Source organism: Natator depressus, chromosome 2 (assembly GCF_965152275.1).
Source record: "Natator depressus isolate rNatDep1 chromosome 2, rNatDep2.hap1, whole genome shotgun sequence".
NCBI lineage: Eukaryota > Metazoa > Chordata > Testudines > Cheloniidae > Natator > Natator depressus.
In genome coordinates, this window is record NC_134235.1 from 72011459 (window position 1) to 72026758 (window position 15300).

At 38.6% G+C, this 15300-nt stretch overlaps 1 protein-coding gene across 1 annotated transcript in view; it reads left to right on the top strand.

The window, feature by feature from the left end:
* PRKDC (protein kinase, DNA-activated, catalytic subunit) overlaps positions 1–15300 on the top strand; it is a 161058-nt gene that overhangs the window by 66297 nt on the left and 79461 nt on the right. The window contains exons 38-48 of the mRNA XM_074944407.1: positions 1637–1741; positions 3298–3465; positions 4346–4473; positions 7053–7260; positions 8115–8293; positions 9091–9259; positions 10379–10444; positions 11021–11093; positions 11847–11995; positions 13560–13697; positions 14061–14180. Of these exons, the coding sequence (XP_074800508.1) occupies positions 1637–1741; positions 3298–3465; positions 4346–4473; positions 7053–7260; positions 8115–8293; positions 9091–9259; positions 10379–10444; positions 11021–11093; positions 11847–11995; positions 13560–13697; positions 14061–14180 (1503 nt within the window). The remainder of the gene's footprint in view (positions 1–1636; positions 1742–3297; positions 3466–4345; positions 4474–7052; positions 7261–8114; positions 8294–9090; positions 9260–10378; positions 10445–11020; positions 11094–11846; positions 11996–13559; positions 13698–14060; positions 14181–15300) is intronic.

The window sequence follows — 15300 nt, forward strand, 5'->3', positions numbered from 1 at the left end:
AACTCAGGAACCAATCCAGGCAACAAACCTCGGAGCCAACTCTGCCCACATATCTACACCAGCAACACCATTACAGGTCCTAACCAGATCAGCCACACCATCACCGATTCATTCACCTGCACGTCCACCAATGTAATATACACCATCATGTGCCAGCAATGTCCCTCTGCGATGTATATCGGCCAAATTGGACAGTCCCTACGTAAAAGGATAAATGGATACAAATCAGATATTAGGAATGGCAATATACAAAAACCTGTAGGAGAACACTTCAATCTTCCTGGACACACAATAGCAGATTTAAAGGTAGCCATCCTGCAGCAAAAAAACTTCAGGACCAGACTTCAAAGAGAAACTGCTGAGCTTCAGTTCATTTGCAAATTTGACACTATCAGCTCAGGATTAAACAAAGACTGTGAATGGCTCGCCAACTACAAAAGCAGTTTCTCCTCCCTTGGTGTTCACACCTCAACTGCTAGAAGAGGGTCTCATCCCCCCTGATTGAACTAACCTCGGTATCCCTAGCCTGTTTCTTGCTTGCATATTTATACCTGCCTCTGGAAATTTCCACTACATGCATCCGACAAAGTGGGTATTCACCCACGAAAGCTCATGCTCCAATACGTCTGTTAGTCTATAAGGTGCCACAGGACTCTTTGCCGCTTTTACAGGTATATATTGTGTTTGGTAAAGTTAAAGCCACTTTAACAGCAATCTGTAAGAGCATGCTGCATCTTGGAAAAGTGGCAGTATTAGATTTTGAAGGTTTATTTTAATTTTTTGTTTTGTTTTTGTTTTTACTTCTATTGCTAGTTGGAGAATTTCAGTGTTCTCTGAATAATGAATACTAAGTATTTTTTTTTTTTTTAAAAGGTTTTGGCAGACAGAACTCTTGATTTCACCTTCCCATTTTTGCTCCTGTCTGATGTTTTAGCTCCCCATCTCCTTCATAACCAGAGTTGCCAATGGAAGGAGTCATCTTTGGGAAGCAAGCAACCTCTGACGAGGTACTGCCTGTCTCGTTGGCAGCCAGACAGTTGTTTTTGGAGTGGTTGTCCCCAAACCAAATCATTTCAGAAAACTATTCTGTTTGGAAGAACTTCAACTTCTTTGCCTCTCCATTCCCTCACTTATTTGAGACATTCTTCCTCAGCTCACATCTTGAAGACAGAGCTTTTTTGACAACTTGTAAACCCATGCAAAATATCTAGGAAAAGAATCAGAATGACCTCCCCTATTCTTTTTTCTTTATATTCATTCGGTGGCTTGAGGTTTATTACTGGAAGGTGTGTCTGAAAATATACGAAGTGGATTATCCTAATGGCTTAGCTGGTAATAGTGCAGTAATCATAGGAGACCTAGCTTTGGGAGGGGGCTTAATACTGTTTTTCATTGGCCAGAAAAGGTCACAACATGTGATTTCCAACATTGTGATGGGTGGGAACTTTTGGATCCATGCTAAGAACACATGTAAAACCTAAACCCTCATCATATGAATGTCTGCTGAAATAAATTCCAGAAATGAATGATGAATTATGAAACTCTGAACAAAAATCATGGAAACTGTGTGTAACACAGAGATTCTTTTTATATATTAAATATTTTTATATGTTTTAATTATTTTTTCTCTCTCCAGATTGACTCCTCAGTGTCTTTTAATACAAATCATGAGGCTTTCTCTGCTGTTTTTAGTACATATACCAGCCTACTTACTGATTGCAATTTAGGTCTAAATCTAAAGGTAAGTTGTATTTTGTTTTCCCCCAAGTTTGAATGCTAACTCTATTCATGGATTAAAAACCAGTTTTAATTGGGTTACGTCACTAAGGGTACCTTTCTCTTCCTTTTCATAATAACGTAACAAATTTCCTTTTCTTCCTTACCCTCCCATAGATCAGCAAGCTAAAAATCACAAGTTAATGTCGTCATTTTTATTTTTTTATTTTTACATTTTTCTCAGTCTTCTTTCTTTTTCCTTCTCTTTTTGATCATGTAGTTTTAGGAAAAGTCAATAATATGGAGATATAGATGTAGTTATAAACTCACTAAAAACGTAAGAGGAATATAGCTTGATCAGGGATGTCATTTCACTTTTGAGCACTATCTGTAGGGATTGAACCTGGGACCTTTGTATATAGAAGCGTTAGCTTCCTATTGCTTGAGCTAAATACCAAACTCATAAACTTCTATATGTAGTCTAGACACTAAAGCGGGGACAAAGAACCACACTGTGTTAATATGGGGTACAAAAGATGCTGGACTGAGAGCCCTGACAACTGAAGTTCTCTGCCTACAGAAGAAACACAGTATGGTTACTGCCAATGTTCCCTCTAATTTTTTACATCCATGCGCGGAATGAATTTTGTTATGTGCACCAATATGGAGGTGGTGTGTGGTGGGGCTGAGGAGTTTGGAGTGTGGGAGGGGGTTCAGGGCTGGGGCAGAAGGTTGGGGTTTGGGGGTCAGGGGTCTGGGGTGGGGCTGGGGATGAGGAGTTTGGGGTACAGAATGGGGCCCAGGGCTGGGGTGCGGGGTTGAGGACTTTGGCTGGGGGTGAGGGCTCTGGGGTGGGGCTGAGAGGTTCAGGGTGCGGGAGGGGTCTCAGGGCTGGAGCAGAGGTTGGGGTGCAGGGGTGAGGGCTCGAGCGTGGGGGGTGGGCCGGGGATGAGGGATTTGGGGTGCAAGTTGCCCCAGAGCTGCAGTGGGGAAAGAGGAGTTCCCCCCCCAGCCCTCTCTCCCCGCCGGCAGCAGCTCTGGGAGAGAGGCACCTCTCCCCTCCAGCAGCTCTGCATGCCCCAACTTTCTCCTCTCCAGGCCCCTGTAGCTGTGCACCTGCCAGCCGCGCAGCTTAGAAGGAACGTAGCTTACTGCCCTGCTAATGTGAGTCTGCCCTGAATTAGGCAGACTACTCTGGTGATTGCCTGTTTGTTCATATTCAATTGAACTTGGACTTTTTGCTGTAGCTACTAAGAAGGGTATCAGTTAGTGCATTAGTAGTGGCGTTTTTCTGTGCTAGTAGACACTTGTTAACTAGAAAATGGACTGAGACTTATTCGTTGTGTACATCAACCATGAAATATCCATTGGAGGATAATTTTTGGTCATCTCTGACCAGGGCTTGATTTTGGACCAGCAGCTTAAAAGATGGAAGGCTACATATTAACTAATTACCAACCACCTGAGCTCTGCACTTATCTAACTCTGCTACTGAGGAGTAACTTGTAGTTTTTTCAATCTGATACATAGCTGGAGGATGAAAAAGTTTTTCTAATTTGAAATAACCTCTATTTACTTCAGAGCCAAGCAGTGATTATTCTTCCATTCTTCACTAATCTGACTGGAGAAAGGCTTAGTGAGCTTAAGGATGCTCTTGACCAACTTGTGGCTTTCAATTTCCCCATGAAGTCTGATGAGTTTCCCAAGGGAACCTTGAGGTACAATAACTATGTGGACTGCACTAAAAAGGTCAGTACTTGAGTATGTTTAAAGTGTATAATTGAAAACATAAGTGAATTTGTATGCAGAAACCATGTAATTTATCAGTATGTTTGTCATCTTTGAGATGACAGGATTGTTTCCTCTAAATCCTAATGTAGTTCACCAGTTTATCTTAATTTATTTCTGGTAGTTGATGATTCCAAACATCAGTAATTAGGAATATAAATACAAGGTCCAGTTCTGCAGACCTTTACCCTTGTGAACAATCCTTATTCATACAAGTAGTCCTATTGACCTCTGTGGGATGACTCTCAGGAGTAAGGTTTAAATTTAAAGGATAGGGCGCATGGTAATTCAGTCTGAAGAAAAGTCATATTTAAGGTAATACAGTTATCAGATTTTCTTTAAGAATATGTTGTGTCTGTGTTAGGGCAGAGCTAAATTGTATTCTCCATGGTCTAGACTGTGACTATTGAACTACATCCTTTTATAGGGGAGGTGCAGTGCGGAAAGGATCAATGGAGAGGCACAGTCTCTTCTCAGGCTTCTTCCACACATGGTAGTGAGCATTTTGTCCATCTATCCATAAAGGGGAGCAAATTGCTGTCCCCAGTGTAGTAGTTCCATCCATGGCCCAAACCCCAAAGTGCAGGAAACAGACAGAATTCTCTTGAATTCAGAGGGCTCTCTGACAGCAGCCACATCCCCCTACTCCTCAAAGGAAGAGGCTTTCTTTATATCTGGTGATTTATTTTTTGTGTGTGTGGAAGATTCTCTTTCCTGACAAATGAAAGTGTATGAAATAAAAATATTCTCTTGAGCATGGTCCAGCAGCATGATAGGATACCAGATCCGATGAACCATTGGTTTGATCCAGTATGGGCAACTCTTGTATTCTTTTTTCCAGTTTCTAGATGCACTAGAATTATCTCAGAGTCCAATGTTGTTACAACTGATGACAGAAATCCTCTGTAGGGACCACAGACACTTTATGGAGCACTTGTTTCAAACCAGTTTCAAAAGAATTTCCAGAAGGTGAGCTTGGGCTGTCATTTTTTGTTTTTCTGTGAAGCTTTACCTTGCCAATAGGTGCTCGACAGTAATCAAGTCCTGTTATGCAGATTGTTATGGTTATGAGCATTATATTTCCAGCTGTACTTTTGAAGAAACTTGTCAGTTTCTTCCTGATCTCTCTTGAGCAATACCATCTCCTCCTGAAATTCTCCCAAAACATTTTGACCAATATTTCCCATAAAAAACAAGTAAATGTGGTTCTGATTTCCAGATGACACTTCATGTATCTGGAAAAGTTTGCAAAGCCTTCACAGCTCAGTCTCTTCAAAAAAAAAAATTCAAATCAAGATGATAATCTTGGAAAACATGCACCCGGGGATGTTCAGTTGATCTTCCAATTGTATATTTAATGGAGTTAACCTTTTCCATGAGTAACTATCATGAAGACAACTAATAATTACTTTGTGCAAATTTATGGGGAATGAATATTACCAGGACAGTAAGACAGAAAGAATCATTTACAAAAAAAAAATGGTATTCAGAAAAGTGTGTTTTAAGATTATATCCTCACTGAGAGCGTTAAGGTTTCCTGACTTGAAGTCTTCATTTATGTCCAGATTTCAGTTTTGTATGTTTAGTTTTATGTAATTATCCAAGATAACAGCCAATATGTGGCAAAACTACATCACTGACAAGCCCAAATTTACCATGCCAATAGGTGCTGAGCAGTAATCCAGTCCTTCTCTTTTCCTTCCTCTTTGGAGATCAAGTATGTCTCTTCAGTTGTCCAGAAAGCAAGACACTGAACGAAGCATGGCTACAACCCAGCTGACTCTTGAAAAGCTGTCCTTTTCAAAGAGTTCTAGTTTTCTGTCTTTGTGAATGATTTGGTGGGTTCCTGAATGGCCTCGATTTTATTTATTTGCTATTTGCTTATTACTACATTTCTAGGTGATGTTCTGTACACATTATTAAAGATATAATTGAGTTTTTAATATACACAGAGGACCAGATTCTAAACACCTAGATGTTCAATACTGATAGCTATGCGTATCTTGAAAAATCTGATACTGTGCTTTTGCATAGTTAGGTCACCAAAGTGTGTTTGGGCAGCTAACCCTCATTCCCAGGGATCAGACTCCAGTATTTTAGCCCTCTTTACACTTATGATTGATGCTAATGCCATTGCTTACTTGCAGGCTGCTTGTGAAAATTAAGCAAAACTGGACAGGAGAATATAAATCCTGTTAAATATTTCTAAGAATTGTATATTGTGGTGGAATCTCCATCCTTAGAGGTTTTTAAGGCCTGGCTTGACAAAGCCCTCTTTGGGATGATTTAGTTGGGGTTGGTCCTGCTTTGGGGGGTTGGACTAGATGACCTCCTGAGGTCTCTTTCAACCCCAATCTTGTATGTTTCTATATAACAAGCTTCTTATATCTAGGCTATTGGGTATTGGTTTCCTAGATATAGGGTTTTAATGGTTTGGTGTTTCAAGTGCTCATGTGTGCAAGTACTATTTTGAATTTATTTAATGGTCTTTGTCCTGAAAGCTCCCAAAACACTTGAAAAATTACATATGGACAAGAATTGTCATCTACCGCTTAAATGCTGCTGTCTTTTGGGGTGAAATATGGCCTCCATTTAACAGCACACAGCAGCACTGCGCTGTTGTTTCATAGGAAGTGAAGAAAAGCATGGCATATATTGACAATACCGGGGGGGGGGGGAGAGATCATGTAGACAGAATGTAATTATCCAATCTTGAAAATGAGCTAAGATGCTGGGCCTAATACTGTTCTGTAGAGTGCTGTAGAATCTTTCATGACCACAATTGGTCTAGAGTTGGACCTCTCATTTATAAACCATCAGATAGCACCTCCACTCACCCAATGCCTTCAAATGGCATGCTGTGTTGCTGGATTAACGAAGACTCAAAAAGTACACCTACACTCCACACCTCTTATGGTGTCATATAGAGTACATACACAGCTCCCCTTCCTCCCCCCACACAGCGTGGGTACAAATAGCGGTGTAGATAGTGAGGCACTGCTTAGGCAATTAAAGACAGGCTTGGATGTACCTGGTATGTACCTGGGTATATACTCTGTGACTCTCTCTACAGCCAAAGCAGAGCTTCCCCAATCTGCAGTGCTATTTTTCCAGCCTTTGTCCACCACAGGGATAGATTCTGGGCAGGGTGAGGCAATGGGAAGGTGCTGAAGCCTTTTCCTGTTTTCTCACCCTGCCAGAGCCTTTCATTGACACATGTAGCTACACACCGCAGTGTGGACACAGCCTTTTTAATGAGGAATATAGCTACATGTACCCTACATGCTGCCAACAGTGACATGCAGTATAGATGTAGCCAAAGAGCAGAATGCCACTTACCAAATGACAAAAACTGCTTCCTGCAACACCTGGGTATTGTAGGTCTTCTACCCCAGTGCTGATGACCTTGCTTACCATGTGAGATCCGCTGAGATGACAACCCAAATTGATATGACTGCTCAAGAGAATCAAAAAGTAAATGTGGAGTTGAAAATTTAAATGGAAATTTGGTAAAGGAGTGGTTCACCTAAAATTCTCATCCTGCTTAGGAGTAGCTGTGAAAAACAAGTTGTGCTGTTAGACACCGTGCACAAAATGTTCCAGAGCGAAGCCCTTCTTTCAAATGCCACTCGACAAGCCTTCGTGGATCGCTCTTTCCTCACCCTCTTGTTGCACTGCAGCTTGGATGCACTGAAAGAATTCTTTAGCAAGATTGTATTAGAAGCCATGGATACACTGAAAACCAGATTTACAAAGGTGAGCTTCATTTTTCTTTAAGGTTGTAAGAAATCTTCTAAAATGCCAGTATTGTTCCATGATATGTTACAGATTATATTTTCTTAACTATAAATACAACATTCAAATAATGTCTTCTCTCTGATATAAAAAGTTACAGATGCAGGTTATATTTCAGGGTTTTCTTTCGCTGCAGTGGGATTGCCATAAAATCTAAAGCTGTGGGTTTTTGAGCACTAATGATGATTAATGTCCCAGACATATTGTCTGATAAATATTTTAAATAATGTTTGTACTTACGTAATATATTTCAACCAAAGATCTGAGTGCTTTACAAATCTTTAAGTAAGACTCCCAACACCCCTGTGAGGTAAGGAAGTACTGTTCTCCCCATTTTACAGATGGGGATATGGGCACGGAGGTTGTGACTTGTCCAGGGTTGTATGAGATATCTGTGGTACAAATGAAATAGAACCTAGTTTTTTTGTTTCCTAATCTTCTATTTCTGCATTTTTTTTCCTTCACTACTGTGTACTGGTACTGCATTTTTTTTCAAAACCTTAGAGCTATGTTTTGGATAATTGTTGAATATTGCATGCACTCTACAAATATGGTTATGGAATCTTCAAAGAAATATTTAAGATTCACTCATAAAATGTCAATTTTTAAATTTACAATTTAATTTTATTCTCATGAAAAGTAGTTAGTGGCTGGATGTTTATTTTTACCGTCATACAGTGAGACTTTTGATATGGAATTTTAGTTTTAGGATATGGAAAGCGAGTTTACTCTAGTTTCTACTGAGTAGCTTTTGGAGATACATTGCAAGGACAAAGGCTAGGTGATCTTTTCCTCTGTACATGTTTTGTTTTTAGTCAAATGAATCTGCTTTTGATACACAAGTCACCAAGAAAATGGGGTATTATAAGATTCTGGAAGTGATGTACTCCCGTCTCTCAAAAGAGGATATTTACTCCAAGGATTCTAGAATTAACCAAGCTTACCAGGGATCCACAAATGTAGAAGGAAATGAACTTACCAAGACACTAATAAAGTAAGGCTTTCTCATTGTTCCATAAACTTGTTTGCTACCCATTTGTCTGAGTGCCAGATATTTTTTATAAATATGCAGTTTAAACCAAAAGTTCATATCCAAGGAAAAATTTAATTTGAAAACTGAGTTTTGGCTTAAACCACAGTATAAGGTGTTGAATTGAATTTATGCCTGGATGTGAGAATATCCAAATATAGAAACTGGAGTACTTTTCTGTCAGAGTAGGTACCACTTTTTTCATGGGTGTGTTTGTGACGGTTGGGGGGTTTGTTTGGTTTGTTTTTTAATGAAAAGTGTGAGACTCCGCATCTTTTAAAATGACTCAGTGGATTTCCTTATCTTTTACTGTCGCTTATCACTGAGAGATTCTAGATCTTTTTTGTATAATTTTGCTGACCTATAATGTAGCCAGCCTGGCCTGTTTGCACATAATTTCCTAGATCAGAGAAAAGTCTCCTGTGTGGGTTGAGAGCTTGTCTCTAAAATGTTCTCTGTCTGATTTCAACTTGTCAAAGTATTAGATCCCTAGCACTGCGATCACTGTGGAAATACCAGCTAATGTTTGGCTTCAGTAGTGCTACTGATTCAATTTTAATAAAATATTTCTATGAGAAGACTTGAAGGCAAATTAATATTTGACATGGTGCATTGAGATCATGCATCAGTAGGCTGTGCTATGACATGGATGCAAAGCCTTTGAAAGTCTTTCTGTTGATTTCATTGGCCTGTGGATTGGATTCTATGTGGCCTTCTAAAAAAAAAATTTGACGCTATTTTCTGGTCTGTTTTGTTCTAAGGTCATGCTATGATGCATTTACAGAAAACATGGCTGGTGAGAGTCTGCTGTTGGAGAAGAGGAGACAGTACCATTGTGCTGCATATAACTGTGCCATTGCTGTCATCAGTTGTGTCTTCACTGAAAGTAAATTCTACCAAGGTTTTCTTTTCATAGAAAAACCAGAAAAGGTGAGATTTAATGAGGAGGCTACTGTCATGTCAAAGGTCTGCAGGGTCCGTACAGCCTATTTTGGACACTAGCTGAAAGCTTGCACTTTGAACCCAAGAATTGAACCTGTATAACGCAAATTGTTATGTAAGAAACTGATGAGAGAGGAAACAAGCAGGGATGTAATTCTTTTGCTCTACTCCACGCTGATTAGGCCTCAACTGGAGTATTCTGTCCAGTTCTGGGTGCCATATTTTGGGAAAGATGTGGGTAAATTGGAGAAAGTCCAGAGAAGAGCAATAAAAATGATTAAAGGTCTAGAAAACATGACCTATGAGGGAAGATTGAAAAAATTGGGTTTGTTTAGTTTGGAAAAGAGAAGACTGAGGGAGGGGACAGAATATCAGTTTTCAGGTACATAAAAGGTTGTTACAAGAAGGAGGGTGAAAAATTGTTCTTGTTAGTCTCTGAGGATTGGACAAGAAGCAATGGGCTTAAATTGCAGCAAGGGAAGTTTAGGTTGGACATTAGGAAAACTTTCTGTCATGATAGGTAAGCACTGGAACAAATTGTCTAGGGATGATGTGGAATCTCCATCACTGGAGGTTTTTAAGAGCAGGTTAGACAAACACCTGTCTAGTCTAGATAATACTTAGTCCTGCCTTGAGTGCAGGAGATTGAACTAGACGATCTCTTGAGGTCCCCTCCAGTCCTATGATTCTATGTAGGTGGCTTCCTTTGATCCTGCATGGCAATTGAATCACTGATGGAGGTTTTTCATATGGTTGAGTGGGGATGCAGTAACAGTACATTCAACCTCTCTACTCTATCTCAATCACTGTTTAGTTACGGAAAGTGCTTAAATATTACAAAAGCCCTCCAACCTTTTGAAATATTATTGAATAAGAGAATGTTACAGGGCTTTGTGTACTCTTTTAAAGTAACTAGTCACTTAAGTTGTTCTTAGATGTCTGCATAATGGTAATTTCTCATAAATGAGTGTAATGGAACGGACTGTCCCTTATTTTGTATGGTAATTTGAAATAGACTGTTGTCTTTTGAATAAAATATTGCTGGTGCCCCAGCTATTGTTTACAGTATGTTAATTTTTAAATTTCCAAATATGCTTTGGTTCGCAGAACTTGTTTATTTTTGAAAACTTGCTAGATCTGGAGCACCAGTATTTGTTTCCTGTTGAAGTTGAGGTGAGTCATAGTTCTGTGTTTTATTGTAATACAGTGAAAATGTTCTTTGCTTTTAATTCTACTCAGTCATTGCATAGTGCACGCTCTGTGTGTGTGTTACATAATTATACATAGAAAGAAATGGTGCTGTTTGAAACCATGACAAATACAAGTAGAGACCTATGACCCTTTTGAATGTTATGTAGTTTGCATAGTAAAATCCCAAATCCAAGGAATGAAAAGCACAACTGGGATGTACACATTTAATATATTGTTTTGACAGATTTATTCCAAAGATAAATCTTTACTAGTGTCATTAGTTCAGCTGATGTGATATATTCTAGAACACTGATTATTAGCATTTGTAAGTTGGAACTCCTGTTCATTTTTAAATAGCTGAAATACTTTTTTCCCCCACATTGTTTTAAAAAGTTATGTTATAAATAAAAGTTCTATAGAGTTTGCTAGGTAATAAATATAATTCTCTACATCTTTTTGTAAAGATATCAAAATAGAACTCTTATTTTTATCAACTAGTTATTTTTTTAAAAGCAAATTTAACTAATTTTAAAGCTCATATTTTTGTTGGTGTTCTAGGTGCCTATGGAAAGGAAGAAAAGGTATATTACTATTAGGAAGGAAGCCAGGGATACAGTAAATAGGGACTCAGGTATGACATAAATTTATAATTAAAAATTTGTCACTCCCTCCTCACCTCCCCCACTTATATGTACAATGCACCATTGCACTTATATGGAATGTGCTTATTTTAGTAGAGATGCATCTAGAAAAGCTGGTAACCATGTCTAAATTCTGATTCCGCAGGTGGCAGTGCCTGCGCAACTTCTGACTGCATGACCCCCTGAAGCTATTTTTTCAGTAACTAGAATGGGACCATATAAAGGATAATTTCCTTCCTCTTTCTCAACAGCCCCAAGCAAACAGAGCCGTATAAAAATTGCTAACTGAGACTGCATTTTTGCGTTTTGACATGTTTGCTAAACGGTTTCAGAACATTTTCCCACGCCAGTGTGTTCCGGTTTTCTGGGACAGTGATCCATTCCATGCCTTTCTAATGACATTGAGGTGCAAGAAATTGAATTGCTAATAGATATTAAATGTGTAGAAAATTTGTTATGTCAGTGGAGGAATTATGCAAAGAAAGAGACCAATTCATCATATTTATTAACAGGCCTGTGCCTTACAGTGAAACCTGGACTAGAGACCACCTTTATAAAAGTACCACTGATGTGCTCAATACTGTTCCAGATGCAAATAAAGACAGACACTGTACTTGGTCTAACTTTCATTAGAATACTTCCTTGGTTAAGCAATCAAATTTTATTTTTCTTGAGTAGTCACTGAAGACAGCTTTCACTCAAATTAGTGTTGTGATTATCAATACATTATTTTTCTTGTTTAGATGAGCCTCAGTATTTGCCTTCTGCATCATATATGGTTGACAGCAGTCTGAGCGAGGAAATGAGCCAATTTGATTTCTCAACTGGAATCCAAAGTTTTTCTTATAACTCTCAAGACCCTACAGCTACCAGTATACACTTCAGGAGAAAGGTGATTACTGATGTATACTGTGGGAGGAACAAGAGTCTCAGTATTCTAAAACTCTCAGTAAACTTATACATTAATTAAAAGAGCAAATTTCACATACACGTCCTAGGAAAGGTAAAAGGTTCAATGGGAGTAAATACTGGATACGGGTTATCTCTATATGTAAGTCTGTCTTTAATATGAGGCTTGAGGCATCAGAGCAAGTGTTTTTTGCCATCAGTTTGGGTCCCTCTACTCTGTTTTTGAACTTAGTTAATCTTCCTTTAATTTGAAGGTGGAGATTTGCTCATGAAGGCAGAGGCTTTGCATTGTTGAAGGGAACTATAGTACAGAGTTTCTAAATCACTGAATCTAATTACAAAGAAAAGTCCATCACTAAAATTTTTAGAAGCATCTTAGATATAATGTAGGTTAAAGGGCCACTGTCTTCTGTACTTTTCTGAATTTGACTAGATTTAAAGTGGTTGTATAACTTACATCTGTGCCTGAGTTCCCCTGCCATTTTTCTGTTTAATAGTCAGTCTCCTATTTCCCACCTCCTGCTTCACTATTACTATGTGAAAGATCCACAGAAACAACACATGAAAATGAATTAACGACTATGTAGGGAAAACCCTGAAACTGGTCAGTTGGAAACAAATACACAATAAACTGAACAAAAGAGAGAAAACAGTATTATTTTCAATCTACTCTCTTGTGGTTATATAGTGTCTTATGTGTTGCTTGCGGCAGTATGTTCTGACATAAGCCTGACTTGAAGTTGACAGTGGCCCTTTAACATTTAGTCAGGCAAGAGTTTGCCGTATTGAAAGTAAGATTGAGAGAATCACCTTCACCATTTTAAAAACGTTGGTCATCCAGGTATCATACATGTTTAAAGCAAGATCTATCAAAATAATTACAATGTTATCTAACATCAGATAACCACCTCTTTTCATATTTTGTAGTGAGGAGGATATTTTAACAGTTGACTTGACTTAAATTAACCAAAATTTTATTGTAATTATAGAACATGTCATAAGCAATTTTGATTTCCACTTCTTTGTAGTGGTGAAGCCAATTTTTTATTTGTTCTTTACTGTCAAATGAAGTCTCTTCTGGAAAGAAGAGAATGGCTATGGCTGCCCCCACTGGAAAACAGCCTCTGAATTCATCAGATTAATTACTTTACAAATAGCTTGACTGGGAGTAAAATTTAGGGAAAATGCATGAAGTCTTGAGGAAGATGTATGGTGGTGGCACTCTCAGGTGTGAAGTGGAATTATAGCTTCTGTGGAGGCCAGTTAATTTTTACATTTCTGATTGTTGTTGCCATAGTCTTTTACATATCTGAGTCAGAGTGACATGCAGCTGGCACCCTTAAACATAGAGATTTGGAGCTGTGCAAAATTAATTCCTATGTTTGGGGGAGATTTTGGTTTGAATAACATATTTGACCTATTGTTTGTTGTAATACAGTTTGTATAGACGTGACAAGAAAATCAGCATAACGAACAGTATAATTATGACTTTTAAAAAATGGTGCATAGAACCCCTCATGATTAACTGGCTCTCCTTATTTTGACAGGAACCCACAGAGTCCATGGATCCAGATGATCTGATGGAACTGGAGATGGACGAGCTCAATCAGCATGAATGTATGGCCTCTATGACGACCCTGATTAAACATATGCAGAGAAATCAGATTACACCCAAAGTAGATGAGGTCAGTATTGGTTCATGGTTTAGCACCTCTCTAGGTTAAGAACATAGTTAAGTATTTGAATAGGTTGCTGATTGAGGTTGTGAAATCCCTGTGGAAGTTTTTAACAACAGATTAGACAAATATCTGTCAGGCATGGTCTAGGTGCACTTGGTCGTGGCTCAACGCAGGGGGATGGAGTAGATGACCTCCCAAAGTCCCTTCTAGTCATGTATTTCTATGACTTTTTAAACTCAAGAAAGGGGGTTATAATGGAAATCTTGTTTTGTAACCGTTGTTGCTATCAGTCCCTAGTATAATAGAATAAAACCTGTGGTAATCTTGAGTTATATGCATTTCAAATGACCTATTTAATTTTGATTTCAGGGAATAGTTCCTCCAGACCTTCCTCCATGGATGAAGTTTATACATGGCAAATTGGGGAATCCATCTGTGCCACTAAATATTCGCCTCTTCTTAGCAAAACTTATTGTTAATACTGAGGAAGTAAGTGATTTTTCAAAAAAATTGTATCATGTTCTCTCTCTCTAGTAAAATATTATCTTAAATTGATTACAACTTCAGCTGTGTAAGCCTTTCAGAACAAAACCCCACACCAGTTAAACCTCTCCTAGATTCAACTTTAGTTACTTGACCTATTGAAGGGAGGGTGTTCCTGGCTTATGCGTCAGGTGAAAACCATGTGATATTAATTGGCTCAAATGAGTTTTAGCAACTCCTGTGAACCAAAACTCCTGAGTTTTGTATAGCTCTAATTGCAACAGAATATAAAGCTGTATGGTCACTGAATGAGGTCTGTAGTGACTCTGTGGAAATGTTCTTCCTTCCTCTATTTCAGATGTATAATGTTTCCATCCTACTTCAGCCAGTCTCTTTAAAACAAAGTATTATGAACCAAATGAATCCTACTGTCCCATTACATTGTATATAAGATCCTAAATGTTGAAATTGCTGCAGTTCAGTGAATTGTCAGTCAGTACTGTTCTCAAAATAGTTTAGTGCTAGTCTAGTGACAGAGTAGCAGCTTTTAACATTAAAAGCTAAATGAGAAATGTGTGCGTGCGTGCATGGACGCATGCACTCGCTTGCTTGTTCATTCTGGATGGGTGGGTTACTATTCTGACTTCCATGGGTAAGACTTAGTGTATGGAAAGCTGGTAGATGGGCTCCAGTGGAAGAAATCATGTGCTTTGCCAATAATAACGAACTTGACTTTTGAGGGCTTGCACACAGAAATACAAATGGGGTATGTAACTAATTTATCAATGGAGAAATTTTCTCTGGGAGCTTTTCAAATTACTATCATGAGGGCTTTGTACAATATTAGGCAAAAACTATACAGAGAAGGTTGATTTCTAAATGTCTGACAGACAGAAGTTGGACCTCGATGGGGATGGATCACTTGATAATTATCCTATTCTGTTCATTCTCTCTGAAGCATTGAGCACTGGCCACTGTTAGAAGACAGAATGGTGGGCCAGATGGACTGTTGGTCTGACCCAGTATGGCCATTTTTATGTTCTTATGTAAAAAATAACTATGCCTGTAACAATGTGATGCATAAATGCTTCTTGCATAGTAGGTTTGTATAGATAACTGTTCTTTA